The 26331-nt window shown below is 35.4% G+C and overlaps 1 protein-coding gene across 7 annotated transcripts in view; it reads right to left on the bottom strand.

The window, feature by feature from the left end:
- Nucleotides 1-26331, bottom strand: part of COL24A1 (collagen type XXIV alpha 1 chain) — a 408506-nt gene that overhangs the window by 149794 nt on the left and 232381 nt on the right. For all 7 annotated transcript variants that reach the window (XM_082409988.1, XM_082409993.1, XM_082409994.1 and 4 more), the window contains 4 exons: nucleotides 12125-12178; nucleotides 8585-8638; nucleotides 1622-1675; nucleotides 289-342 (listed from right to left, as the gene is read on the bottom strand). In XM_082409988.1, the coding sequence (XP_082266114.1) occupies nucleotides 289-342; nucleotides 1622-1675; nucleotides 8585-8638; nucleotides 12125-12178 (216 nt within the window). The remainder of the gene's footprint in view (nucleotides 1-288; nucleotides 343-1621; nucleotides 1676-8584; nucleotides 8639-12124; nucleotides 12179-26331) is intronic.

The following is a 26331-nucleotide window of genomic DNA, read 5'->3' as shown; positions in this document are numbered from 1 at the left end:
TTCCCCCAAAGAATGAAACTGGAAGTTGGGAATAAGAAAGAAGAATTCTTTGTCAATAAGTGAAATTTCTAAAACACAAAATGGAAAAGTATGGTTTTATAAATACAAATGATTATGAATTACATTTAAATTAATATAGGTAGGTCATCTAATATAATGAAAACAAGAAAAAAACCAACAACCTCTAAGCATGATCTAGAAGATATAGAGCTATTTTTGCTGAACGCATCACTATTTATGACGCCATTTTTTAAAAGGTTAATGCACTTCCTTGATTAGATAACTTACTCTTCGTCCTTTAGGACCTGGACTCCCAGGTGGTCCTCTTGCCCCCACAGGACCCTACACATTGAAAATTTAAAAATCAGTTATAGAATTAACAGGAACGTTACAAAAACAGTAGTTACAACCTTTCTTATGATATGTAATTCTCCTTGGGAATTCTTAAAATAAAATTGATTAGTCTCCTTTAAAAATATGCTTTAATTATTAAACAAATACCATACTACCCTTCCCCAATATTCTGCTTCTGACATAGTCTACTATTTGGAGAAATTTAATTTCTAAGTGTTTACACCCTGAAAAAGAATGGGAAGTATTTAATATTCACTGACCACACAGTTTTTAGGATGAGCACATATGGAGTGGTGGGAGACACAACACATAAGGGAGACACCCACTTAGCCAGTCTGACCAGTCTAATCTCCCTGGTCCATCAAAGAACCAATGGCTACTTTTGCAAGATTTCTTTCTCATTACTCTAGATACTTATGATAATCCCATCACATAAAAATAGATTTTTTTCTGTTACCATGAAAAATGCCACAAAATTTTCCAAATTTACATGCCACAAAAAACAGCCTTAAAAGAAGATTAAGTTGTTATTTGTTACTAAGTCAAGTACAATGAATTATTTTTATACCCAATGGTCTCCAATGCTTAGAAGACAAAATTTATTTCTCTATATAACACAGGTAGATAAAAACAGTGAACTTTCACAGGATCTCAAATCTATTTCTTATCTTACACAAGTAAAAAGATTGGCAACTGTGCCCTAGATCAGTCTTCCTCATTTTAGAAGTCAATGACACATCTATCAGTATGCTGGAAGATTGGGCTTATCTTCAAAACAGAAACTTCACAAAACAGCATAAACCATTTCTGATAATAGTTCTGCTTAGGGGATCACAAAGGCTGATATTCTTCACATTTAAGTTCACAATAACATTCAAATTTTAATAAGCAAACTTTCTCTTTAGAGACAAGGCTTCATTATCTTTCTGTAACCACAAATGGAGTTTTTCAAAACAGTTTTTGAATAAAGGTATATTTTCTATGAATTTTATCAGTTTGAGAATATGTGGAAATTTCTAAGAACATGTTGGAAATTGTGCTTGTGATTTGTTTGTCCAATAGGTCTAAGCTTGATTACTGACTCTGTTTTGTTATATGGGGTTATTCAAAAGAAAGTTTAGATGTTTTTTATTTTAGGTTGCAGAACTATATTATTAGAAGTGAGGAGTAAATAATAGAGCAAGTAGAAGTGAGGAGGTTCAAGATACCATGATATATTCTAGAGTGTTTTGCATTGACTGGGAAGAGAAGTCTTTTCTATACTTACAGGTAATCCCAGTGGACCCATGGCTCCTGGAACCCCAGGAGGACCTGGATATCCCTATAATTTAAGCAAAAATATAAAAGACATAAATTCTCCATCACATCTAATTATTTTCATTGAAGACAAACAAGTAAATTATAAATAGTAATTAAAAATGATAATGTGATAAGATCTCCCTCTACTATCCAAGACATAAGAGGCCACAGGAAATGTTCCAGAGATAGACAATAGAAATAAAAAATGTTTACATAGAAGCTGGGTATACTTTTATTACAAACTCTTTGCCTAGAAATGAAATTTGCTAGCCAGAATCACATATTATAACCTACTGAGAAGAGAATATTCATCTCACATTTCTATAGGTTGTGTTATGCTATGAATAGATGTATATTATGTTATATAGATTGTGAAACCATATCATTTTCAGATGTCAGGGAATTCAATAGTTAAGAAATGTGGGCCTCTCCAGGGTACTCCAAGACCAGCAGCCATGTGGCTGACTGGGTCTTCGTGCTCTGGCTGGGGGTCAGGCCTGTGCCTCTGAGGTGGGAGAGCCGCGTTCAGGACATTGATAGACCAGAGACCTCCCAGCTCCATGTAATATCAAACGGTGAAAGCTCTCCCAGAGATCTCCATCTCAACGCTAAGACCCAGCTCCACTCAACAACCAGCAAGCTACAGTGCTGGACACCCTATGCCAAACAACTAGCAAGACAGGAACATAACCCCACCCATTAGCACAGAGACTGCCTAAAATCATAATAAGGTCACAGACACCCCAAAACACACCACCAGACATGGTCCTGCCAACAGAAAGACAAGATCCAGCCTCATTCACCAGAACACAGGCACCAGTCCCCTCCACCAGGAAGCCTACAAAACCCACTGAACCAACCTTAGCCACTGGGGGCAGACACCAAAAACAACGGGAACTACGAACCTGCAGCCTGTGGAAAGGAGACCCCAAACGCAGTAAGTTAAGCAAAATGAGAAGACAGAGAAATATGCAGCAGATGAAGGAGCAAGGTAAAAACCCAACAGACCAAACAAATGAAAAGGAAACAGGCAGTCTACCCGAAAAAGAATTCAGAGTAATGATAGTAAAGATGATCTAAAATCTTGGAAATAGAATGCAGAAAATACAAGAAACATTTAACAAGGACCTAGAAGAACTAAAGAGCAAACAAACAATGATGATCAACACAATAAATAAATTAAAAATTCTCTAGAAGGAATCAATAGCAGAATAACTGAGGCAGAAGAATGGATAAATGACCTGGAAGATAAAATAGTGGACATAACTACTGCAGAGCAGAATAAAGAAAAAAGAATGAAAAGAACCGAGGACAGTCTCAGAGACCTCTGGGACAACATTAAATGCACCAACATTCGAATTATAGGAGTGTAAGAAGAAGAGAAAAAGAAAGGGATTGAGAGAATATTTGAAGAGATTATAGTTGAAAAATTCCCTAATATGGGAAAGGAAATAGTCAATCAAGTCCAGGAAGTACAGAGAGTCCCATACAGGATAAATCCTAGGATAAACATGCCAATACACATATTAACCAAACTATCAAAAATTAAATACAAAGAAAAAATATTAAAAGCAGCAAGGGAAAAGCAACAAATAACATACAAGGGAATCCCAATAAGGTTAACAGCTGATTTTTCAGCAGAAACTCTGTAAGCCGGAAAGGAGTGGCAGGATATATTTAAAGTGATGAAAGGGAAAAACCTACAACCAAGATAACTCTACTTAGCAAGGATCTCAGTCAGATTCGATGGAGAAATTAAAACCTTTACAGACAAGCAAAAGCTAAAAGAATTCAGCACCACCAAACCAGCTTTACAACAAATGCTAAAGGAACTTCTCTAGGCAGGAAACACAAGAGAAGGAAAAGACCTACAATAGTAAACCCAAAACAATTAAGAAAATGGTAATAGGAATATAAATATCGATAACTACCTTAAATGTAAATGGAATAAATGCTCCAACCAAAAGACATAGACTGGCTGAATGGATACAAAAACAAGAACAATATATATGCTGTCTAAAAGAGACCCTCTTCAGACCTAGGGATACAGACAGACTGAAAGTGAGGGGATGGGTAAAGATATTCCATACAAATGGAAATCAAAAGAAAGCTGGAATAGCAATACTCATATCAGACAAAATAGACTTTAAAATAAAGACTATTACAAGAGACAAAGAAGGACGCTACGTAATGATCAAGGGATCAATCCAAGAAGAAGATAAAACAATTGTAAAAATTTATGCACCCAACATAGGAGCACCTCAATACATAAGGCAAATGCTAACAGCCATGAAAGGGGAAATCGATAGTAACACAATCATAGTAGGGGACCTTAACACCCCACTTTCACCAATGGACAGATCATCCAAAATTAAAGTAAATAAGGAAACACAAGCTTTAAATGACACATTAAACAAGATGGACTTAATTGATATTTATAGGACATTCCATCCAAAAACAGCAAAATGCACTTTCTTCTCAAGTGCTCAGGGAACATTCTCCAGGATAGATCATATCTTGGGTCACAAATCAAGCATCAGTAAATTTAAGAAAATTGAAATCATGTCAAGTATCTTTTCCGACCACAATGCTATGAGACTAGATATCAATTACAGGAAAAAAATCTGTGAAAAATACAAACACATGAAGGCTAAACAATATGCTACTAAATAACCAAGAGATCACTGAAGAAATCAAAGAGGAAGTCAAAAAATACCTAGAAACAAATGACAATGAAAACACGATGACCCAAAAGCTATAGGAATCAGCAAAAGCAGTTCTAAGAGGGAAGTTTATAGCAATACAATCCTACCTCAAGAAACAAGAAACATCTAAAATAAATAACCTAACCTTACACCTAAAGCAATTAGGGAAAGAAGAACAAAAACCCCCCAAAGTTAGCAAAAGGAAAGAAATCACAAAGATCAGATCAGAAATAAATGAAAAAGAAATGAAGGAAACAATAGCAAGATCAATAAAAGTAAAAGCTGGTTCTTTGAAAAGATAAGCAAAATGGATAAACCATTAGCCAGACTCATCAAGAAAAAAAGGGAGAAGACTCAAATCACAGAATAAGATATGAAAAAGGAGAAGTAACAATGGACACTGCAGAAATACAAAGGATCATGAGAGATTACTACAAGCAACTCTATGCCAATAAAATGGACAACCTGGAAGAAGTGAACAAATTCTTAGAAAAGCACAACCTTCTGAGACTGAACCAGGAAGAAATAGAAAATATAAACAGACTAATCACAAGCACTGAAATTGAGACTGTGATTAAAAATCTTCCAACAAACAAAAGCCCAGGACCAGACGGCTTCACAGGCGAATTCTATCAAACATTTAGAGAAGAGCTAACACCTATCCTTCTCAAACTCTTCGAAAATATAGCAGAGGGAGGAACACTCCCAAACTCATTCTACAAGGCCACCATCACCCTGATACCAAAACCAGACAAAGATGTCACAAGGAAAGAAAACTACAGGCCAATATCACTGATGAACATGGATGCAAAAATCCTCAACATAATACTAGCAAACAGAATCCAACGGCACATGAAAAGGATCATACACCATGATCAAGTGGGGTTTACCCCAGGAATGCAAGGATTCTTCAATATATGCAAATCAATCAATGTGATAAACCATATTAACAAATTGGAGAAAAACCATATGATCATCTCAATAGATGCAGAAAAGGCTTTCAACAAAATTCAACACCTGTTTATGATAAAAACCCTCCAGAAAGTAGGCACAGAGGGAACTTACCTCAACATAATAAAGACCATATATGACAAACCCACAGCCAACATCATTCTCAATGGTGAAAAACTGAAACCATCTCCTCTAAGATCAGGAACAAGACAAGGGTGTCCACGCTCACCACTATTATTCAACATAGTTTTCAAAGTCTTAGCCTCAGCAATCAGAGAAGAAAAATAAATAAAAGGAATCCAAATCGGAAAAGAAGAAGTTGAGCTGTCACTGTTTGCAGATGACACGATACTGTACACAGAGAATCCTAAAGGTGCTACCAGAAAACTACTACATCTAATCAATGAATTTGGTAAAGTAGCAGGGTACAAAATTGATGCACAGAAATCTCTTGCATTCCTATACACTAATGATGAAAACTCTGAAAGAAAAATTAAGGAAACACTCCCATTTACCCTTGCAACAAAAAGAATAAAATACCTAGGAATAAACCTACCTAAGGAGACAAAAGACCTGCATGCAGAAAACTATAAGATACTGATGAAAGAAATTAAAGATGAGACAAACAGATGGAGAGATATACCATGTTCTTGGATTGGAAGAAACAACATTGTGAAAATGACTATACTACCCAAAGCAATCTACAGATTTAATGCAATCCCTATCAAACTACCAATGGCATTTTTCACAGAATGAGAACAAAAAATTTCACAATTTGTATGGAAACACAAAAGACCCCGAATAGCCAAAGGAATCTTGAGAAAGAAAAACAGAGCTGGAGGAATCAGGCTCCCTGACTTCAGAGTATACTACAAAGCTACAGTAATCAAGACAGTATGGTACTGGCACAAAAACGGAAATATAGATCAATGAAACAGGATAGAAAGCCCAGAGATAAACCCACGCACATACGGTCACCTTATTTTTGATAAAGCAGGCAAGAATATACAATAGAGAAAAGACAGCCTCTTCAATTAGTGCTGCTGGGAAAACTGGACAGTGACATGGAAAAGAATGAAATTAGAACATTCCCTAACACCATACACAAAAATATACTCAAAATGGATTAAAGACCTAAATGTAAGGCCAGACACTATAAAACTGTTAGAGGAAAACATAGGCAGAACACTCTATGACATAAATCACAGCAAGATCCTTTCTGACCCACCTCCTAGAGAAATGGAAATAAAAACAAAAATAAACAAATGGGACCTAATGAAACTTAGAAGCTTTTGCACAGCAAAGGAAACCATAAACAAGATGAAAAAACAGCCCTCAGAATGGGAGAAAATATTTGCAAATGAAGCAACTGACAGAAGATTACTCTCCAAAATTTATAAGCAGCACATGCAGCTCAATATCCAAAAAACAAACAACCCAATCCAAAAACGGGCAGAAGACCTAAATAGACATTTCTCCAAAGAAGACATACAGATGGCCAAGAGGCATATGAAAAGATGCTCAACATCACTAATCATTAGAGAAATGCAAATCAAAACTACAATGAGGTATCACCTCACACAGGTCAGAATGGCCATCATCAAAAAATCTACAAACAATAAATGCTGGAGAGGGTGTGGAGAAAAGGGAACCCTCTTGCACTGTTGGTGGGAATGTAAATTGGTATAGCCACTATGGAGAACAGTATGGAGGTTCCTTAAAAAACAAAAAATGGAACTACCATATGACCCAGCAATCCCACTACTGGGCATATACCCTGAGAAAACCATAATTCAAAAAGAGTCATGTACCACAATGTTCATTGCACCACTATTTACAATAGCCAGGACATGGAAGCAACCTAAGTGTCCATCGACAGATGAATGGATAAAGAAGATGTGGCATATATATACAATGGAATATTACTCAGCCATAAAAGGAAACGAAATTGAGTTATTTGCAGTGAGTTGGATGGACCTAGAGTCTGTCATACAGAGTGAAGTAAGTCAGAAAGAAAACAAACACAAACCATATGCTAACACATATATATGGAATCTAAAAAAAAAAAAAAAAAAAGGTTCTGAAGAACCTAGTGGCAGGACAGGAATAAAGATGCAGACGTAGAGAATGGACTTGAGGACACGGGGGTGTGGGAAGGGTAAGCTGGGATGAAGTGAGAGAGTGGCATAGATTTATATATACCACCAAATGTAAAATAGCTAGCTAGTGGGAAGCAGCCACATAGCACAGGGAGATCAGCTCGGTGCTTTGTGTCCACCTAGAGGGGTGGGATAGGGAGTGTGGGAGGGAGACACAAGAGGGAGGGGATATGGGGATATATGTATACATATAGCTGATTCACTTTGTCATAAAGCAGAAACTAGCATACCACTGTAAAGCAATTATACTCCAATAAAGATGTTAAAAAATAAAAAATAAAAGAAATGTGAATGTGTACAAATACTTTAGCCTGTCAAATTTCAGAAGGAACACACCCTTTGTGGTATTAACCATATTCAAATGATTCAGAGAATGCCTTAGGAGTTAATAATTCCTGAAATTAATTAGCCTATGGGTATATTAAACTTCCTAGTTGACAGCAATTGGAGATAGGTAAAAAAATAATCTTACAGTGCTCTACTCATAATACAGAAGTTAAAACTGAGCAAAAATTTATGTAAAATGAATTTGTAGATAGCATTAGGTACACCAGATCCACCACAATATATTTTCTGAAAGCAAGATTCTTTAATTGAAAATAATTGTTCATTTCTATCACATTTAGAAACTTTAATAAATGAAAAAACTGCAATCTAGATATAAAATTTATCAGCTATTACTATCTTAAAGATAAAAGAATGTAAGATGAATTCTAGATTCTGCTTTTCCACATATCAAATAATTACACTGTGACCAGAAACTTATGGAAAAGTGGCAACGATGATATGTGCCATATAAACTATAAGCTATAAAAAAAAAAGTAGAATCCTAATTGAATTTTCTTCTTCATCCACTTAAGCTTACTTAGGATGGTTTAATTCTTCTCTTAAGACTATAGGCTCATTCGACCTAGCCATGTGATTTGCATGCTTTTCAGTGCCAATCAGCATTCTGAATGGTAAACTGTTTAGAGGAGAAGAAAATTCTAATGGAAATTTACCACAAAATAGCATTTTTCACTTACTTAAATTTCATTCAAGGCAATTCTACCTCTGGAATGCCTTAACTTTATTATGTTCTTTGGACACATATCTTTCAAATCACTGAGCTCTTACCATAACGCCCTTTTCCCCCTGGGGACCTAGTGGCCCTGGATTTCCACGTTCTCCCTTTTAAAACAGAGAAAAAAGAAAAACATTGAGGCATGTTAATTAGTCATGAATGAGCTAAGCCTAGACAGGAAACTCATCCTAATTATCAGTAATTTTTAAATTTACAAATTTTGCATTTTTACCCAAAAGTTGCTAGACTTTTAATAAAAATCCTCTTAAGATAATTTTTAAGGGATAAAATACTAAAAAGTCTTATTAAAATGACAAAAATAGAAATTATGAACAATCAAGATTTAAAATTGAGCATGCATCGTATTCTAGTTTTGCAAGTAGAAATTCTTATAATTTTGAGACATAAAATATAAGAATTGTAAAAGTATGAAAGCATATTGTAAAAATTAAGTGTATAACCATTGAACAAAATTTTATTTCTGTAATCTGTCCATCACAATTAAGCATAATCATGATAATCACATATGCCACAGCAGATTAAAGGTCTAAACTGATTTACATTAAAATTCCAAGACTTTTCAACATGTTACTGTAGAAAATTTAACCTAACACAGAAGTAACTAAACCAGAATGAAAAAAGTACAAAACCATCTAAATTTTTTGAACTGATGTCATTTTATATTTGTTATATTGTTAATAAAAAAATCAACAAGTATATATCAATCACTTTTAATGTACTAAGTGAGAGTTGGAGAGATATAACAGATATTTGACTTAGACTGTACCCTCAAGTAATTGAAAACATGACATTAACAAAGATGAATCAATTAAAGGACAATGAAATTTTAAATCGTGTGGTACTTATTCTAAGCCCAGGAAGGGAAGAAATCAGGAAGGATTAGAATATTCTGGAAAGACTTTACAGAGGAGATAGGAATTTAATTGAGTAGTGTAGTTTGGCTTTGAATGAATAGAGGGAAGGGGAGAGGATACTCTAAACCAAGAAAACAGTAAGAATAAGAATAGGGACAAGTATGAAATATGAGATGGGGAGCAAGAAAGGTTTATACTGGAGAATATTAGAAAATTTGTTGGATGAACTGATTAAGCCAAAATCACATAGTATCTTGACAGCAAAGTAGAGCCGTTAACAGGCTTCAACAATAGGGAGGCTAATGAAGGTTCTTCAAAATGCTTTATCATGACCCATCAGAATTAGTCTTCTGCTTATAGTATGTAGGCTAGATTAAAAGATAGGGAAAGGGTAGCGTAAATATGATAGAGGGTAAATTTAAGATAAACTAATAAGAGTATGTCTGAGGGGGTAGCTTCGGGTCGACTATTAGAAAGCACAAATTGTAAAGAAAAAACTCTAAGACCTGCTAAAAGATTAGGCATAGAGGATGGAGGAAAAGGGAAATGCAAAGATGGGTTCTCTATCTATTCTGGAAGACTGGAAGAATAGAGATAGGCATACGAATAGAAATGAGATAATTGGGAAGAGACCAGTTTGGATGTGGGAAAAAAATGATGAATTTTAAATACTGGGTTGGCCAAAAGGTTCGTTTGTTTTTTTCCGTAAGATGGCTCTAGTAGCACTTAGTTGTCTTTAACTTCATTCGAAACAATTTTGTTAGATTGTATTATGACAGCTGTCATATCAGCGTGCATTTAAAAAAATTATCAAAATTGGTGAATTTTTGTGTAGCCGTTTTAATACTGAAGATGGAAGAAAAACGCAACATTTTTCTGCATATTATGCTTTATTCTTTCAAGAAAGGTAAAAACGCAACTGAAACACAAAAACAAGATTTGTGCAGTGTATGGAGAAGGTGCTGTGACTGATCAAACGTCTCAAAAGTGGTTTGCGAGTTTTGTGCTAGAGGTTTCTTTCTGGACGATGCTCCACAGTCGGGTAGACCAGTTGAAGTTGATAGCGATCAAATCAAGACATTAATTGAGAACAATCAACGTTATACCACGTTATACCAAAATATCCAAATCAAGCGTTGAAAATCATTTCCACCAGCATGGTTATACTAATTGCTTTGATGTTTGGGTTTCACATAATTTAAGCAAAAAAACCTTCTTGACCGTATTTCTGCGTGTGATTCTCTAGTAAAACGTAATGAAAATGTTCCGTTTTTAAAACAAATTGTGATGGGCGATGAAAAGTGGATACTGTACAATAATGTGGAACGGAAGAGATCGTGGGGCAAGCGAAATGAACCACCAGAACCACACCAAAGGCCGGTCTTCACCCAAAGAAGTTGACGCTGTACATATGGTGAGATTGGAAGGGAGTCCTCTATTATGAGCTCCTTCCAGAAAACCAAACGATTAATTCCAACAAGTACTGTTCCCAATTAGACCAACTGAAAGCAGCACTGGATAAAAAGCGTCCGAAATTAGTCAACAGAAAACTCATAATCTTCCATCAGGATAACGCAAGACCAAATGTTTCTCTGATGACAAGAAATAAAAACTGTTACAACTTGGCTGGGAAGTTCTGATTCATCCGCCGTATTCACCAGACATTGCACCTTCGGATATCCATTTGTTTCGGTCTTTACAAAATTCTCTTAATGGAAAAAATTTCAATTCCCTGGAAGACTGTAAAAGGCACCTGGAATAGTTCTTTGCTCAAAAAAGATAAAAAGTTTTGGGAAGATGGAATTATGAAGTTGCCAGAAAAATGGGAGAAGGTAGTGGAACAAAACAGTGAATAAGTTGTTCAATAAAGTTCTTGGTGAAAATGAAAAATGTGTCTTTTATTTTTTACTTAAAAACCGAAGGAACCTTTTGGCCAAGCCAATATGTTGAGTTTGACTTAAATTAAAAATTTCAGATGGAAATAACTGGAATATTATCTAATTTACTTCTAATCTTGGCTCTACTTAATTATTCACAAAGAATAGCCTTGCATATTAGACTATCATGCTTCTGCTTTATATTCAGCAAGTCAGGTTTCAGTCAAAGACTCGAAGTTATTGGTTTATTACCTACTAGCTCATTATAAGATTCTATTTTAAAAAAAATTCAAGAAAATGCCCTTGCTGGTTTCAAATAAAGAATTACTTATTTTTTTAAAAAAAAGACTTTCCTAAATTTGAAATTCAATATGGAAAATCACTCCCAAGATAATGGAAATTCTTAAGCAAATTACAATTTCCATCACAGTAGCCAAAAAGATCCATGAATAACTTCATACTGAATTCCAAGAGGATATAAAGAGTTTGTGACTGAAACTTGGATCAGGTAAAGTGATAACTTATTCTTCACTTTCAAAACTGTTTCCTTTAGGAGCTTGTTCTCATAAGTAGATTTAAATATTTTCTAGTCATAAACCTAGACCATCAATTTCATCTTTTCTCTTAAGAGCACATCATTATAGCCAAAAGAGTACTCTGCCTTTTAAAAATTAGAAACATATATGCTATCAGCTATATTGCAATATATTTAAGAGATTCAGTACAGGTAATGCATTTTAAGTTATGAGTAATTTCTAATTCATAAAATATCATATGACTGTCTCTCCTTTGAGTTTAGCTTAGAATCCTTACTATTGAACAAAACAATGAAAGAAATTACCTTTTCACCAGTGCTTGCAGTCATTCCAACTTCTCCAGGTAAACCGACAGGTCCCTTTTAGGAAAAAATATAATAGAAAATACACATATATTGTATTAGTATTACAGCATCCTGGTTTTAAATCACCTATAAACATGATGTTTCTTTCTAACTCATCCTAAATTTTATCTTAGAGTAAAATTCCTGCTGGTATAGGCGTCCTGCCTAAGACTTCACGTCAGAATTAATTATTCAGTTAATCAACAAATATATATGAATGTCTAATATGTGACAGGCTGGCTGCTGGGAGACATTGAGTTTCAAATTCAAATATAGTCCCTGTCCTTGTAGAACTTACAGTTCAGTGGATGTCATCAAAACTCCTGCAGTTTTTGTAGATTCTTGATGTGGATACACTAGCTTAAGAAATCATTTCTGTGACTTCCTTCTTTGAAAGCTCCTCAACACATGAGGGAATAGCACATACCCACTCGTTAATTCATTCAAAAAATATTTGGTGCCTACTTTGTGCCATGCACTATGCTGCTTGCTGAGATTTCATTAGTAAGCAAAAGGAGATCTAGGGCCTGCCCTGATGAGGCAAAAAGTCTTGTAACAGAAACAAGAACAACTAAATTAGAAAGTGAACATTTATAAATTATGATACAGGTTCACAAAGGAAACAACTGTGACGCTGAGGTGGAGAATAAAAGACAAGACCTATTTTAGGAAAGATGGTCAGGGTAAACCTGAGACCTGACATTTAAACTGAAAGCTGAAGAATAAAAAGAGGTCAGCCAGCCAAGCGCAGAAAGGAGGAAGAGAGCTCTAGGTGGAGAAAATAGCTTGAAGTAAAGAATGAACTTGGCAGAAGAAGTGAAAGAAGGCAATCAGTACCACTGTTTCAGAGTGAACAACGCTCAGGGCGCATCTACCTTTGTCTCTATGGATTCTACTTCAAGCTGTGTAGAAAGCAAAAATGGTAATGTAGAACAAGCTTTACAACAAGAGTATAATCCTTCTCCCTGACTGTCTTCAATTATGAAGTTATTTTCTACTTTTATTTAAAAATGTATGAAACATTTTCTTTTTCAATAGCTAGCAAGCAAAGACAATATATAGATTATATAATATTACATATTAGCATACAGAAGGTACCTGAATCATGAAAAAATGGTTTGCAGTGTTGAAGCTACCTGAAGTTAATGTATGGGGCATGATTTTATACACATATATTGGGTTGGCCAAAAAGTTTGTTCGTGGTTTTTCCCGCTCTTATGTTAAGGTCTTACAGAAAAACTCGAACGAACTTTTTGGCCAACCCAATATCTATATCCTCATCCATATCTATCTATCTATCTATCTATCTATCTATCTATCTATCTATCTATCTATCTATCTATCTAGTGATTATGTATACATTAACATACGTTAAATACTTTCTGTGTGTCTGATTTAATACTCACAACAACTATATTTGGTAGTATTATCATGATTCCCCTTTAACAGATGAGGCAGATGAGTTAAGAAGCTTTCTAAGGTAGATGAGTTTAAATAGTATAGATGAGTTTAAGTGGCTATTGAATGCTTGAAGTGTGGCTAGTCCAAACTGACATGTGCTATAAATGTAAAAGACACACTAGATTTCAAAGACCTACTACAAAAAGAATGCAAAACAGGCAAAAATAGTTTTGTTATCAAAATCTTTGCATAAGAAGGAACATCCACACATATTTATTTATTTTGGCTATGATGGTGATGTGTACCTGTATAGACACATACACAACCAGTGATTTTTTTCATCACCAACCAGTAAATCTTTGACTAACTATATTATTCACCTTTTATGAAAGAGAGGACATTATATCCTTCTTTTTTTTTTTTAATTTTTATTGGAGTATAGTTGCTTTACCATGTTGTGTTAATTTCTACTGTACAGCAAAGTGAATCAACTATACATACACATGTAGCCCCTCTTTTTTGGATTTCCTTCCCATTTGGATCCAATGACTTAGGAATAACATTTAGCATTCACTGAAATGATGTCAAGAGCTATGATATAGTCCTTCTTGATAATCTCTGATTGCTTCTTCCTATTGTTACTTGATCTGTACAGTGCCCTTGAAAAGGAAAGTGGAGTCAAGAAAACTGAAGAACTGAGGAGTTAGGTCTTCTTTTAAGATGCCACAGTAAATCAATGGCATAGTCACAACTAAATTCCAGTCTTCTGTGGCCAAAGCTATTTCTATCACACCATGTTGCTGCTATGCTACTTGTTTAAAACGGATATTTTTGTACCCCTGAAACTAACACAATATTGTAAATCAACTATACTTCAATAAAAATAGATTAATTAAAGAATCTTTTTAAATGCAAAATATCTAATTAATGACTATCTGATTACATATTAAAATGATAATGCTTTGGATATATTAGTTTAAGTAAAATATTACTAAAATCAATTTCACCATTTTTTTTTTTTACCTTTTTAAATATGGCTACTGGAAAATTTTTAATTACATTTGTGACTTGCATCATATTTCTATTGGATAGCACTGATCTATATTCTTAAGCAATATGCTAATATTAGTAGTTACATCCAGATGGAAGTGACCTAATAATTTATTTCTATGGCTATTTAAGTTTAAGAGAGTGAAAACTTTCACTCTGAAACAGTCAATGATCAATGGTCAGTTAATCAAATCTGAGCAGGAACAATGAAATAGAACTCTCTTGTGAGACAATAACCAAAATAGCAGAACCTGAACACAGACTAGTCTTAATTCAGGGGAAAAAAAAACCCAAACCCATTTCCTAACATATAAAATCTAGGTGAGTGAATGGAGTAGGTCCATTTGGCCTATCCCAATATTGACCATGCATCCCAGAGTAATATTACCTACAAAAGTATTTTGTTTAGCCCACAGCTCACACTTACTAATTTTAAAAAGCTGAATAAAGGTGCTAAGATTTACCAATCTGGAGATTTTATATAAAAAGATTTTATATATAAAGATTTATAGGATGCCTGTCTTCAGATGACTAGCATGGTGTAGGCTAGCATTCTCAAAGGCAAATATTGGATAAGCACTCTTTAGTTCACCACATTCCCTACCAATTTCTCATCTCATACCTGACCATTTCACTTATTTATTATATTACATGCTTGTTCCCAATAGGGCATTTGAGTTTGTCACCCCGATGTAAGTATTAGAAGGTGTAGTCCATCAAAAGGGCACAATTGGAAGAGATAGGTTCTTACTAGAAAAACAATTCATAGGATTACATCCACATCCATAGGATCCATAGGGAATCTTTAATGAAACTTAGCTAGGGAGCAGATTTAAAGTGGTTCCCTTGGACTATTCCAGGACCTCAAAAAGTCTAATACAAACGTACTAAATCTGATAACACTAGAAGTGTTGGCTAGAATGTGGGGACAGAATTCTTACACAAGAAGGATATAAATTGGTACATCACTTTGGAGAGCAATTTACTGTATGTAGTAAAACAGAAGATGCACTTAACCCACAACCTAGCACTTTCATTTCTAACTGTATACATGGGTTTCTACTCTCACATATATGCACTAGGAGATACACAGAAATGTCCGTGGTGGCTTTATTTAAGTAGAGAAGTAGAATCACCTGAATTATCAGTATGGAAACTGATAAACTGAAATTTATTCGTACAGTGGAAAAACTCAACAGCAGTTAAAATTAATGGACCAGATAGATCTATAAATATCAATATGAATAAACCTTTTAAGAAAATAACGTTGAGTGAGAAAAAAGCATACAACCTTTTCAAAAGAATATGTCATTATGAAACCATTTTATGAAAAATTTTAAAACACATATAATAGTATAAATTGTTAGCATAAAACACATGGAAATTACATGCACAACTTTAAGATAATGGTTTATGTCTATGTATAGACTGGTAGCTCACTGTTATTTTAACTTGCATTTTTCTGGTAACTATTGAGTCTGAACTTCTCTTCATATACTTGTTGGACTTTTTTGTGCAATTTCTATCCATATCTTTTGTCCAAATTTTGCTCTTGAGGTTGCCTATATTTTTTTGTGATAATTTTCAGGAATTCTTATACATTCAAGGTATAAACTCTTTGCTGGTTTTAGATGTTATAAATTCCTTCTTGTGATTCATCATCTGTGAGATTATTTTGACATCCTTCATTGATAGAAATCCTTAATTTTGATGTAGCCACATCCAACCATTTTTTGCCTTATGATTTGTATTTTCTGGATCTTGTTTAAGAAGCCTTCCTCTACCTTTATGTCATTAGGTAATGGGCATTCTTTTCTATTAGTGTTAACTTTTTAAGGTAGGTCTTTAATCCGTCTGGAGTCCATCTTTTTCACCAGGTGTGAGAGAGATCCAACTAAATTTTTTCCACATAGTGACCCAGTTTTCCAAATACTATACATACTAAAAATTATTTTTCCCATTAATTTGTTGTGTCAATCTTTTAAAAAATTTTATTGAGGTATAAATGACATACAACAATAATATTAGCTTTAGGTGTACAGCGTAATGATTTAATATTTGTATATATTGTGAAATGATCATCACAATAAGTCTAGTTAATATCCCTCACCATACACAGTTACAGAATTTTTTTCTTGTGATGAGAACATTTAAGATTGACTCTCTTGGAAACTTTCAGATATGCAATACAGTATTATTAACTATAGCTTCTATGCTGTACATTACATCCCCATGGCTTACTTATTTTATAACTGGAAATTTTTACCTTTTGACCCCCTTCACCTATTTTGCCCACCGCTGCCTCTGGCAACCATCAATCTATTCTCTGTATCTATGAGCTTGGTTTAAAAATTATTTTTTTTAGATTCCACATATATGTGAGATGATACGGTATTTGTCTTTGACTTATTTCATTTAGCATAATGTCCTCAAGGCTCATCCACGTTGCCACAAATGGCAAGATGTACCCTTTTTATGGTTGAATAGTGTTCCATTGTACACATAAACCACATCTTTATCCATTCATCCATTGATGGACACTTAAAAGGCTGTTTCCATATCTTGGCTATTGTAAACAATGCTTCAGTGAACATGGGGGTGCATATTATTTTCAAATTCATGTTTTTGTTTTCTTCAGATAAATACCTAGAAGTGGAATCATATGGTAGTTCTATTTTTAATTTTTTGAGGAACCTCCATACTGTTTTCCACAGTGGCTGCACCAGTTTACATTCTCACCAACTGTGCATGAGGGTTCCCTTTTCTCCACATTCTTGCCAACACTTGTTATTTCTTATCTTTTTGATAATAGCCATTCTAACAGGTGTGAGGTGATATCTCATTGTGGTTTTGATTTGCTTTTCCCTGATGATTAGTGATGTTGAGCATCTTTTCCTTTGCCTGTTGGCCATCCATGCATCTTATTTGGAAAAATACCTATTCAGACCCTCTGCTCATTTTTAAATCAAATTGCTTGTTTTTTTTGCTGTTGAGTTGTATGAGTTCTTTATATATTTTGGATATTAGCTCCTTATCAGATATATGATTTGCAAACATTTTCTTCCATTCACTAGGTTGCCTCTTCATTTTGTTAATGATTTCCTTTGCTATGCAGAAGATTTCGAGTTTGATGTAGTTCCACTTGTTTGTTTTTGTTTTTATTGCCTTTGCTTTCGGTGTCAAATCCAAAAAATCTGTGGTGCCATTCTTATAACATTTTATACATGGCATATTTCTAAACTCTCTATTCTAGTACATTAATTATTTCTCTGTTTTCTCCTCTTTGCAAATTCTCTCACTCATTTTTTTCTAATGTTTTTATAGCTATTCCTACTACAGAACTGAAAATAAGCACTCTAAAACAGGTTTAGGTCAGTAGTAAAGAATCTGAACTACACAGGCTTTATATCTACTTACTCTTTAAATCTATATTACTGTTTAATCTGAAAACTATCCACACACCTGGAAATCAGTAGGTGAATCAGATGAACACATTTAGAGTTGAGGCCTCTCAAATTTCCTTAAACCTAGGATGCTACTGATTATAAGATGCACTATTACTTTTGTATCTCTAAAGAGAAAAAAGATTCTTCTAAGTAATTTAATTCACCACTGATTGTAAGAAACATCCTAATTTTACAAATACTAAAATGTGAAAAAAATTGTATTATTGTTAAAAATATTCACTGCTCCTTTCTGTCGAAGGAGTACACATCCCTGCATTGTTGATGTCAGCCTTGGCCATGTGACTTGCAGTGTCAATGGCAAAAATATAATCCCCCATCTTGCTGACATCTGGCTCCTCTATGTAACTTACTTTGACCAAATAAAAGTGAGTGTGTGTGGTAGTGATATGTACCACTTTTTTTTTTTTTAAGCCAGTTTCTTTTTTTCCTTAAACCATGAGGTCAGCCATGTCCCAGATAGGAGCTGCTCCTGAAGCCTAGGTGTCAGAATGCAGAAGAGATGGATAGAGCCACAGCCAACCAACAGCGGATGGAGTGCAAGTAACAAGCAAACTTTTGTTGTCATAAGCCACTGATATTTTGAGGGTGTTTCTTTCTGCAGCAAAACTTAGCCTAATGTGACTGATGCAACTTGTATTTTAAAACTGATGAAATCTGGTACTTATTTGCCTGAAAAACAGGTGATTTTCCTTCACTTTCTTCTAACCTATGTACTAAAGGCCCTAGGAGATGGTGGAGCCATAAGAAAAAAGGAAGCCGGGCATCTCAGTCACTTTGTAGGAGAGAGCTACCTGGTAATACCCACACTGGACTATTAACATGAGCAAAAACAACTTCTTATCAAGTTAAGTCTACAAAAAATTTTAGGTTTATTTGTTATAGCTGTTAATATTCTCCTAAAAATACAGTAAATTAAACTATGTGTTGACATAAAATTGAAAAACTTTGTAATCTAGCTCAATTGGCTTATTCAAAAGTTAGTCTCACAGAAATCTTTTTATAAATGAAGATGGTATAAAGTGCACTGAACCAACCTCTGGTTTCAATTGCAAATCAACTTATTCAATAAGTGCAAAATGATCTGAAGAAAATAAAATTAAACACATATTTATGTGTTCATGTAACAAGCTCTGTGCTAAGAGTGGTAGAGAATACAAAGATGAGTGAAATATAATAAGGCGTTCATAATCTAGTAAGTTGGATGAGGAAAAGCATATTTTCTGTAAGTTAAGAGAAGAAAAATAAAATCTTATATAATGCAAAGGCAGAGGAGATTATGTCTGGTTGAGAACATAAGGAAAAGCTTTACAGAGAACACAATATTTGAGGTACGGCCAACTGTTGACAAGATAAATGGTGAAAGTGTATTCAAAGTAGAGGGAATGATCTGAACAGAAAATGGGAGGTAGCAAATGATGAAACATATGTCAAACATAAAGCAAACCCAGATTGTCTGAAACAGGATATGTGTAGGAAGAGACTGGGATAGATATGGTGATATACTATTGAGGGCTTTGACTGCCAAGTGTATTTGTATTTGTGGTGTTTGAAGAAAAATTTGTGTTTGTAGAAGAATCACTGTCGGTTTGAGTAAAGGAGGAATGTAATCGTATCTGTACTGAATGGACAGTAATTTAACAACACTGTGTTCAATGTGTGGAAATGGGAAAAAGATACAAAATGGTGTAAACAGTTAGAAGCTATTGTAATAGTCTAGTTTAAGTGTAATGACTCTTATGACAATGGTATCATGACTCAAAGAAACAGTAGCTCAGGGGAGAAGCCAGTGTCAGAGGAGAGATGATGAATTAAGCCATGGGAAAATTATGGCTCTTAATTGACAATTATGGTTCATGGGACAATCAGAGAGTCTATCCTGAAATATTAATTTGTGAGTCCATAGAAAAATCAATTCCTGAAATCATAAGAATGATGCAGTACATACAGTAATAACAGAAGAAAAAGAATTTTAATGAAAATTCTTTGGAAGCAAGAGATAGAAGGAAAAACAAAAGGAAGAGAGGAGGAGAATCAGGAATGTGCAAAGAAAGTTCAAGAAGGGAAAAGTTTCAGAAAGCGAGACATCAGTGTTATGTGGAAGGGTTGAGAAGGATGAATATTGAGACAGTCATAGGATTTGGCAATTAGAAGGTTGGCGGTGACCTTTAAGAACAATTTCAGTACCTTTTGTGTGTTTTAATGTAATTTTGCCAAAGAGAATACAAGTGAGGAGAAAGTGGAAAAAAACTGTGTAGTTTATTCTTTTAAGAAGTTTGACAGCAAAAAGGAGGAGGCACAATAACTGCTTGAGGACATAGTTTGAAAATTATTTTATTTAGAATCTAATTTTTGTTCTATCTGCCAAATAAAAGAAACTCATCTACAATAGAAAAATACTCTTCTAAATAGAAGGAAATTATATTCAAAACCTAATTTTTTTTGCTCTGTTTCACAAAATGAGTTTTGTTTTGTTTTGTTTTTAAAAGAAAACAGCCTAATTCAACACATCTGTATCAGAGAGAAGATATTGGCAGGTTTTACATGCTCCCAAGGTCTATGTCCTAGCCAGTTGTCTCTAGACAGCTTCCTTGCACTGGGAATGCTTTGTGAGTCACAGAACTCACAGCAGAGAGACATGTATTAGGCCAAGGTGCCCTATAACCTTCTCCTCCTTATTGCAGAAACACTGTTTAAAAGGACAGATTACAGTGCTATGACTTGTTCTAATTTTTACCCATGAAACCTTAAGTGCCACATATGCCAACTAGAGTCAAGGGCAGAAAGTTATTTGTTCAATTTTAAAGTGCTTAAATGCAAATTACGGGTATGTGGAAATGGGCATAATTTATTCATATTTTTAATCTATGGATCCTCAGAACAAAAATATGGATGGCCTCCATTTCTGTTCCTTTCAATTCATTCTTATTCATTTCAAAACAAATGTTGAAATCTTTTATATTATTGTATTAGTTATCTATTGCTGCAGAACAGATTACCCCAAAGTCAGTGGCTTAAAACAATAAACACTTATCTCACAGTTTCTGTCAGTCAAGAATTCACTAGTGCTTAGCTCAGAATTTTTCTGAGTTCTGGCTCAGAGTTTTTCATGAGGTTGTAGTCAAGATATGACATAAGCTGCAGTCATCTGAAGTCTTGACTGAGACTAGGGAATCCATATCCAAGAAGGCTGTTAGCTGGAGGCCTCAGTTTCTCGCTATGTAGGCCTCCTTAGGGCCTGACTTCATGGCAGTAGGTTCACCCCCAGAGTGAATAATCCAAGAGAGAGAGTGAGCAAGGAAGAAGCTGCAATGTCTTTTATGACCTAGTCACACACAGCTATTTCTGCCATAGCCTATTCATTAGAAGCGAGTCATGAAGTCCACTCCACACTCAGAAAGTGAAATAAGACTATCTTTCAGAAGGGGGAACATCACAGAATTTGCAGACATATTTTAAAACCATCACAATGACTCAGTTTTATTCTTGGCTTGATTTGATGTTTTATTAAGACTGATTCCTCCCAATACTTTTCTTCAGTTTTTTTTACATCTGTTGTCAAGTTAGACACTTCCGCAGAAATATTCTAAGTAGTATTGGAATGATGTACATTTTCCCAAAGATGAAATGCATAAAATTTCATTCTTATTTCATTAGTTCTTAATTATTTATCATGTATAAAACACTATACTAGTCAATTAATAACTAAAATATAAAGCAGATAACAAAAATTTCCGTGAGATAAATCACTATAGAATATCAGATAAAGTAGGAGTCAGCCAACCATGACCCCAGGGGCTGGCTGCGTGTTTTTTGTAAATAAAGATTTGCTGGAACACAGCCATGACCTTTTGTTTACCTATTGCCTATGGCTGCTTTCATCCTATGAAGGCAGAGCTGAGTAGTTGGGACAGAGATTTTATGGCCCACAAAACCTAAACCATTTCTGTTGGGTATTTAAGGGAAATACAAAGCAGTCATTGAAGCCATAGCCTCAGCTTATAAGAATTATCAGCAATTTATACTTTTTGATCAAGAATTTTCATTAAAAAAAGTTTCAAAACACTGATTCCATGTCTAACACACATTAAAAAAAAAAAAAAACAACAAAGCTTTTAGCTAGACCATGTCATGCTATGTGTCAAGAGCTGGATAACTCTACGATAAATGAAAACATTTCACTTTTTGCAAAATGGAATATACAATAGTCTATTTAAAGATTTTGTTAGCTAAAGTGGAAACTCAAAAAGCCTTATGTATAATAAATCACTTCTTAGAATTGAAAAGAAATACTATTTTTTCCCAAAACTCAGTAAAAACTCTAAAATACTCAGGTTCTATTTTTTAAAGTAACCACATCCTACTTATTCACTGAAGACTGATATAAAATTAGGATATTTCCTAGTTGAAGCTAAAATGTTTAAAAAACTTTACATGAAGTTCTTAGACTTGACAATTATCTTTAAAAAATCACTGTGCCTTCAACTGTAGTTTAAAACTACTCTATTGTTTCAAATTTTCTTTTCAATGTAGAAACAACCGTATTTATAGGATAAAGAATTTCAGACCCCCAAACTCTTCAAATTCACTTGAAAATATAATATATAAAGCTAATTCCCTAGGATTTAGTTCTGTTTTATCTTAGAACATATTAACTTTGATGTTTGCATTAGTACTATTGTGTTTACTCTTTGTTTAAAAATAAGAGAATTTTATAAGTCATCTTACCACAACAAAGGTAGTAATTGTACTATATGCAACTGCTGATATTTGACTATTTTTTTAACCTTAAGAATGGTAATTTTTCATGGTTCAATCTAGTACAATCTTGGAGGGTAGGAGAAACAGAAGGTCAGCCAGACATGAGAAAATCACTTCAAGCACAACATGGGAAAATGTGTGTTCATAACTAGCATTTATTTCTCTACCTCAAGTTCCCATGCTTCTGTCTGAGAAGAGAATGATACAGATGGCTGTCAGTCTAGACAGAAAAGAGGAAGATGTAGAAAAGTGGAAAGAAACTTTTGTGTATAACATATCTGGGTAAGAAAGAGGAATTCCTTTTTAGAAATGATAAACATGAGACAATATGAGACACTACACAATTGTGTAAGCAGGTCTAGAGCAAAAAGATATTTGTGAATCATCAGCAAATAGTAAAGAGAGTAAATGAGTCACCAAAGAAAGAATGTACATTGAGAAAAGGAAAAGGCCAAGATCAATAACATTTAGAGAGCAGGATGAAAAAAAGAAAACTTAAAGAACTGTACTATATGTGAAAAAGAAAGTGTACTGTCAAAAGGAGGATACTGTCCATTTATTTATTTATCACCCACAATATTTCTTCAGACCTTTTCATTTGGGGGTAATTTTATGACTTGATGAGAATGAATAAACCTTTCTCTTAATTTGTAAATACATCACGGTTTCCAAATAGCTAATCTATGGACCATTTCACTCCTATTTTCAAACAAAATCCGTAAGCTAAGGATATATTCCTTTGACAGTGTGACTTGGAGTAAATTACTTTAGCTCACTGTGTCTCATCCTTCACCATTTAGGAAGACATGACTTTAAGTTTATCAGTTTGTATGCTTTGTAAAGCCAGGATGATGTCCTGTATGATACTGAATCCCCTATGTCTAATACATTGCCTGGAATACAGAAGAAAATAAATATATGTTGAATGAATGAGTGGATAAATTTGAATGAGTGAATAAGTTAGATAGAGCAGCAGTAGTGGAAGCAGAGATAAGCCGCCCACATCATCCTTTAAGAAAGGTCTTGATCTGTGTGTTTGCTCCAGGGCCCCATGTGAGCTTCCCAGGATAAGCAGCTTTAGCAAATGGGGGGAGAGCTGGGTGCTGCAAGAATATAAGAAAGTGCCAGGAGACAAGAACAAGATGGCAGAGTAGAAGGACTTGAGCTCACTTCCTCTCACAAAAACACCAAAATCACAACTAACTGCTGAACAACCATCAAGAAAAAAGACTGGAACCTACCAAAAAACATATTCTACATCCAAAGACAAAGAAGAAGCCACATGAGATGGTAGGAGGGGGCACGTTCATGATAAAATCAAATCCCACACCTGCCGGGTGGGCAACCCACAAACTGGAAAATAATTATATCACAGAGTTTCTCCCACAGGATCCAGAGATCTGGGCCCCATGTCAGGATCCCCAGCCTGGGGGTCTGCCATTGGGAGAAGGAGCTCTTAGAGCATTTGGCTTGAAAGCCAGCAGGGCTTGAGTGCAGGAGCTCCACAGGACTGGGGGAAACAGAGACTATTCCTGGAGGGCCAGACCTACCTGCAGGACTTGGAGGGTCTCCTGGGGAGGGAGGGGTTGGCTGTGGCTCACTGTAGGAACAAAGACACTGGTGGCAGAGGGCCCAGGGAATATTCATCAGCATGAGCTCTCCTGGAGGTCACCATTGTGGCACCAAGAACTGGCCCCACCCAACAGCCTGCAGGCTCCAGTGCTGGAATGCCTCAGGCCAAAAAAACAACAGGGTGGGAACACAGTCTCACTCATCAGCAGACAGGCTGCTTAAAGTCTTCCTGAGCCCATAGCCACCTCTAAACACACCCCTTGACACAGCCCTGCTCACCAGAGGGACAAGACCCAGCTCTACACACCAGTGGGCAGGCACCAGTCCTGTCCACCAGGAAGCCTGCACAACTCCCTGGACCAATCTCACCCACCAGGAGGCAGACACCAGAAGCAAGAGGAACCACAATCTGCAGCCTGTGGAATGGAGACCACAAACACAGAAAGTTAGACAAAATGAGATGATAGAGAAATATATTCCAGATAAAGGGACAAGATAAAACCCCAGAAGAACAACTAAGTGAAGAGGAGATAGGCAATCTACCTGAAAAAGAATTCAGAGTAAAGATAGTAAAGATGATCCAAGGTTTTGGAAAAAGAATGGAGGCAAAGACCAAGAAGATACAAGAAATGTTTACCAAAGAGCTAGAAGATTTAAAGAACAACAACAAAAAATTGAACAATACAATATCAGAAATGACAAATACACTTGAAGGAATTGATAGCAGAATAAATGAGGCAGAAGAATGAATAAGTGAGCTGGAAGACAAATTGGTGGAAATCACTGTTGCAGAACAGAACAAAGAAAAAAGAATGAAAAGAAATGAGGACAGTCTAAGGCAGGGGTCCCCCACCCCCAGGCTGTGGACTGGTACCGGTCTGCAGCCTGTTAGGAACCAGGCCGCACAGCAGGAGGTGAGTGGCGGGCAAGTGAGTGAAGCTTCATCTGCAGCTCCCCATTGCTCGCATTACCACCTGAACCATCACTCGCATTACCACCTGAACCAACCCCCCACCCCCAGCCCCGTCCATGGAAAAATTGTCTTCCATGAAACCAGCCCCTGGTGCCAAAAAGGTTGGGGACTGCTGGTCTAAGGGACCTCTGGGACAGCATTAAAAACACCAACATTTGCATTATAAGGGTCCCAGAGGAGAAGAGAGAAAGGGCCTGAGAAAATATTTGAAGAGATAATAGCTGAAAACTTCCCTAACATGGGAAAGGAAACATTCACCCAAGTCTAAGAAGCACAGAGAGTCCCATACAGGATAAACCCAAGGAGGAACACACTGAGACACATTTTATTCAAACTGACAAAAATTAAAGACAAAGAGAAAATACTAAAAGCAGCAATGGAAAAGCAACAAATAACATATAAGGGAATCCCCATAAGGTTATCAGCTGATTTTTCAGTAGAAACTCTGCAGGCCAGAGGGAGTGGCATGATACATTTAAAGTGATGAAAGGGAAAAACCTACAACCAAGAATACTCTACCCAGCAAGGCTCTCCTTCAGATTCAACGGAGAAATCAAAAGCTTTACAGACAAGCAAAAGCTAACAGAATTCAGCACCACCATACCATCTTTACAACAAATGCTAAAAGAACTTCTCTAGGTGGAAAAGAAAAGCCCACAACTAGAAACAAGAAAATTATGAATGGGAAAGCTCTCCAGTAAAGGCAAACATACAGCAAAGGTAGGAAACCATCCACACACAAATATGATACCAAAACCAGCAATCATGAGAAGAGGACAGTATAGATGCAGGATACTGAAAATGCATTTGAAATTAAGAGACCAGCAACTTAAAACAACTTGTATATATATATATAGACTACTATATCAAAACCTCATGGTAATGGCAAATCAAAAATAGATAAAAACAATAGATAAAAACACAGAAAAAAAAAGCATCCAAACACA

Source organism: Balaenoptera physalus, assembly GCF_965194825.1.
Source record: "Balaenoptera physalus genome assembly, chromosome: 1".
In the NCBI taxonomy this organism is placed as follows: domain Eukaryota; kingdom Metazoa; phylum Chordata; class Mammalia; order Artiodactyla; family Balaenopteridae; genus Balaenoptera; species Balaenoptera physalus.
This window is presented reverse-complemented; position numbering and strand designations above follow the sequence as displayed.